This window comes from Pteropus vampyrus, unplaced genomic scaffold (genome assembly GCF_000151845.1).
Source record: "Pteropus vampyrus isolate Shadow unplaced genomic scaffold, Pvam_2.0 Scaffold2, whole genome shotgun sequence".
NCBI classification, from domain to species: domain Eukaryota; kingdom Metazoa; phylum Chordata; class Mammalia; order Chiroptera; family Pteropodidae; genus Pteropus; species Pteropus vampyrus.
In genome coordinates this window covers 29,212,482-29,217,294 of record NW_011888783.1, presented here as the reverse complement: position 1 = coordinate 29,217,294, position 4,813 = coordinate 29,212,482, and the positions used below count along the sequence as shown (strand labels likewise).

The following is a 4,813-nucleotide window of genomic DNA, read 5'->3' as shown; positions in this document are numbered from 1 at the left end:
ATATATAATGCTAGATGGTTACTAGTCTTATCGGGTGATCGCCTCATAAGTTGTATAAATGTCTAATCAATATGTTGCACACTTGAAACTAATATACTATTCTTTGTCAACGGTAATTTTAAAAATTTTCAATTTTTAAATCAATTTTTGGAGTTTGATGTTGACGAGGCACTATTTCTGGTATTATCCAGATCTAGTTAATTAAGTATTTTCTTGTCTACTCTTAAACTCTGACATAGATTACCTGAAAGATAATTTGGATAAATACATGTCGCAGTTTCCAAAAGTTCGGATTCTTCGGCTCAGAGAGAGACATGGCTTAATAAGAGCCAGGCTAGCAGGAGCACAAAATGCAACAGGTAAGAAGCTGCTAATTTTGTTTTGGTTACATTTTGTTTTAGTTTATTTTTTTCAAATGTGCATCAAATGTGAAATAATAGTACAGTGCATACCCATATATCTGTCATTTAATTCCACCGATTTTTAAATTTTTGCTATATGAGCTTCATCACACACTTACACAGACACATGTTTATACACACACATATTTTTTTCTGAACCTTGAAAAGGAATTCACACACCTCATGAAACTACATTCTGAGAACTGGTATATTCTCTTATATAAGCACAACTTTCATATCTAAATATCACCTAATGTGTGCTGTTTTCAAATTTTCTCATTTGCTCCCAAAATATTTTTACAGCTGTTTTTTTTCCCCTCCTTTTGAAATTTGAGATTTAATTAAGTTTTGTGTATTGCATTTGGTTGTTTGGTCTCCTTAGTCTCTCAGTGTAGAATAGACAATTCTACATTTGATTTCTTTTAGAGAGTAATTATCCACAAAAGATGAAAAATTAGGATAGTCAAGAACTAATCCAAGAAGGTAACTTTTGAGCTGAAGAACATTCCTAGCAAAGTGAACAAGAAGTACAAATGTCCTAATGCGGAAATACTCTCTGTGTATTCAATCTGAAGAAAGAAGTTCATTATTGATAATGGATGCTCATCATGGAAAAGTGGTCAGAGATCCATTTGGGGAGAAAGGCAAAAGCAGGCTTTTGTAAAGTTTTATGCATCATTTAAGGAGTATAGGCATTATTCTTGGTTTAATGTGAAGCCAATGAAGGACATTAAAGAAGAGAGTAAAATTGTCTAGTTCACTTTTAAAAGCTCACTCTGGTTACTTGGTAGAGAATGGATATTAAGGAGATGAAAGAGGAAATGGGGAGACCAATTAGAAGGCTATTGTAGTTGTCCAGGCACCAGAGAGATATCAAGGCAGATGGAGGGAGTGGTCAGACCTAGAATATAGTGTAGATATGGAGCTTACAGGACTTGGCATCAGATAAGGTGTGAAGATAGTAATAAGTAAGAATAGTCAGAAAAGAACCCTAGGATTCTAGGAACGCTAGGAACAATTTGATGGGTGGTGGGGCCATAACCAGAGTAATAGGTTTGGATTGCAACTGAGTTGTGAGTTTGTCCATGAAAATTAGACATCCACATAGAGAGAGTTGATGAATACAGGGCCAAAAATGTACTACTTATAAAAGAATTTCTCTCTGCTTTGAGAACAAAGCAAGCTAGTCGTGATCTCCATAATAGTCTAAACTGTTACATGACATAGGCTATAAATCCAAATGTAAAAAACTAAATTTCTCAGTCATTATTAGTACCCTGGAGAACCTTAGCTCAGTTTTATTTTAGTAACTTTTAAACTATTTTGACCATGAACCATTTATGAAATAAATTTTACATCACAATGCAGTTCATATATAGGTTGTACATATTATAGTAGACATTTCATGAAATAACATGTGCAATGGATTCTAATATCTTTTCTATTTATTATTTTAGATTCTGGTTAATCCCACTAAATTGTTTTAATGACTCAGTAAGGAGTCACAGTTCTCAGTTTGAAAACCTCAATTAAGTGCATCTTAATTGCTTGCTATGATGTAATGGAGAGTTGCTTCTTAAACTATCATAGAAAGACTTTTGTTTCTTGTTTTCAATTTTTTGTAGACCTACTTCTAGTAAATTATAATAAACATAAATAACCTAAAAAGAAATAGTCAAAGTGATATATACATAATTATATATGCCTATACATATTAGCTCCCATTCGGTCAATTCCTGTGCCAGGAACTATGCTAGACATTTTATGTGCATTCTTACTAGGCTGTAAAACTCAGTTGAATAGGAACCATTACCTCATTTTATAGGTGAGGAAACGGAGAGATAAAATAAGGTATCAATGAATAAATATCTGAGAAATATTGGTAACAGGATTACCCAAAAAGCCCATGTCCTTTCCACTACAGCGTGATGCCTCCACTGGAAGTTCTCATGTTTTGCTTTGCTATTCCTTCTATAGCAGCAACTATTACTAACTATTCTTCCTCTACTTTTTTATTTTGCTTATACTCCTCCCAAGAAACAGTACATGATAAAATCATAATTATATATATAGATAGATGGATAGATAAGAGTGTATACACACACACATACACATACACACACAATCACAGTCTGTAATTTCTAAAATCATCTGGTGGATCTTGCTAGCACATTGTTTGTGCTCTGCTTCTGTCTTGGCCCAGGTGTGCAAAGCAGCTAGTTCACAATAATCTTCCAACAACCAGTGTCATCATGTGCTTTGTGGATGAGGTATGGTCCACTCTCGTGAGGTCTGTTCACAGTGTCCTCAATCGCTCTCCTCCGCACCTCATCAAGGAAATTCTGCTGGTGGATGACTTCAGCACCAAAGGTAAGAAAACCACTCCTGAAAAATCAAAGTTGATATGAGGCCTTAGCAGTATGGATGGATGGCAAAATTACAGGGTAGTTTGATAAAGCATAAACATTTTACAAATGCCAACTCATCATTCCATGAGGTGCCTTAGAGGCATAAGTCCATAAACCTATGGAGTACAGAAAGTCAGCTCTATCATCCAGGGTCCTGTTCCTTTAACTACCTCAAACTTCCTTTCAACTGTGACTTCTCTGCCATGTAGGAGTGATTTTCTAATTACAACTTTGGAGATGGGCACTTTGAAGTTCCAGAAACCAAAAGATGTTCTATACAGTTGCACAGACATCTTTTTATAAATTCTAATAAGCAAATACCCTCACAATTAATGGGGTGCCTTTCCTATAACTAAAGTTAGAGTTAGACTCTATGGAAAACAAAGAAATGGAAGGCCTAAAAAACAAAGCAAACAAACAAAACAGAAACAAAATCATAGATACAGAGAACAAATCGATAGTTGCCAGATGGGAGGGGTGTTGGGGTCTGCATGAAAAAGGAGAAGATATTAAGAATTATAAATTGACAGTTATAAAAACAGTCACAGGATGTAAAGTACAGCATAGAGCACATAGTCGATAATATTGTAATAACTATATATAATGCTAGATGGTTACTAGTCTTATCGGGTGATCGCCTCATAAGTTGTATAAATGTCTAATCAATATGTTGCACACTTGAAACTAATATACTATTCTTTGTCAACGGTAATTTTAAAAATTTTCAATTTTTAAATCAATTTTTGGAGTTTGATGTTGACGAGGCACTATTTCTGATATTATCCAGATCTAGTTAATTAAGTATTTTCTTGTCTACTCTTAAACTCTGACATAGATTACCTGAAAGATAATTTGGATAAATACATGTCGCAGTTTCCAAAAGTTCGGATTCTTCGGCTCAGAGAGAGACATGGCTTAATAAGAGCCAGACTAGCAGGAGCACAAAATGCAACAGGTAAGAAGCTGCTAATTTTGTTTTGGTTACATTTTGTTTTAGTTTATTTTTTTCAAATGTGCATCAAATGTGAAATAATAGTACAGTGCATACCCATATATCTGTCATTTAATTCCACCGATTTTTAAATTTTTGCTATATGAGCTTCATCACACACTTACACAGACACATGTTTATACACACACATATTTTTTTCTGAACCTTGAAAAGGAATTCACACACCTCATGAAACTACATTCTGAGAACTGGTATATTCTCTTATATAAGCACAACTTTCATATCTAAATATCACCTAATGTGTGCTGTTTTCAAATTTTCTCATTTGCTCCCAAAATATTTTTACAGCTGTTTTTTTTCCCCTCCTTTTGAAATTTGAGATTTAATTAAGTTTTGTGTATTGCATTTGGTTGTTTGGTCTCCTTAGTCTCTCAGTGTAGAATAGACAATTCTACATTTGATTTCTTTTAGAGAGTAATTATCCACAAAAGATGAAAAATTAGGATAGTCAAGAACTAATCCAAGAAGGTAACTTTTGAGCTGAAGAACATTCCTAGCAAAGTGAACAAGAAGTACAAATGTCCTAATGCGGAAATACTCTCTGTGTATTCAATCTGAAGAAAGAAGTTCATTATTGATAATGGATGCTCATCATGGAAAAGTGGTCAGAGATCCATTTGGGGAGAAAGGCAAAAGCAGGCTTTTGTAAAGTTTTATGCATCATTTAAGGAGTATAGGCATTATTCTTGGTTTAATGTGAAGCCAATGAAGGACATTAAAGAAGAGAGTAAAATTGTCTAGTTCACTTTTAAAAGCTCACTCTGGTTACTTGGTAGAGAATGGATATTAAGGAGATGAAAGAGGAAATGGGGAGACCAATTAGAAGGCTATTGTAGTTGTCCAGGCACCAGAGAGATATCAAGGCAGATGGAGGGAGTGGTCAGACCTAGAATATAGTGTAGATATGGAGCTTACAGGACTTGGCATCAGATAAGGTGTGAAGATAGTAATAAGTAAGAATAGTCAGAAAAGAACCCTAGGATTCTAGGAAC

At 34.4% G+C, this 4,813-nt stretch overlaps 1 protein-coding gene across 1 annotated transcript in view; it reads left to right on the top strand.

Moving 5' to 3' along the window:
- The window catches only part of GALNT5 (polypeptide N-acetylgalactosaminyltransferase 5), a 47,130-nt gene that overhangs the window by 18,345 nt on the left and 23,972 nt on the right, over positions 1 to 4,813 (top strand). Inside the window, exons 2-3 of the mRNA XM_011359161.2 lie at positions 2,605 to 2,771; positions 3,645 to 3,764. Coding sequence (XP_011357463.1) covers positions 2,605 to 2,771; positions 3,645 to 3,764 — 287 coding nt within the window. The remainder of the gene's footprint in view (positions 1 to 2,604; positions 2,772 to 3,644; positions 3,765 to 4,813) is intronic.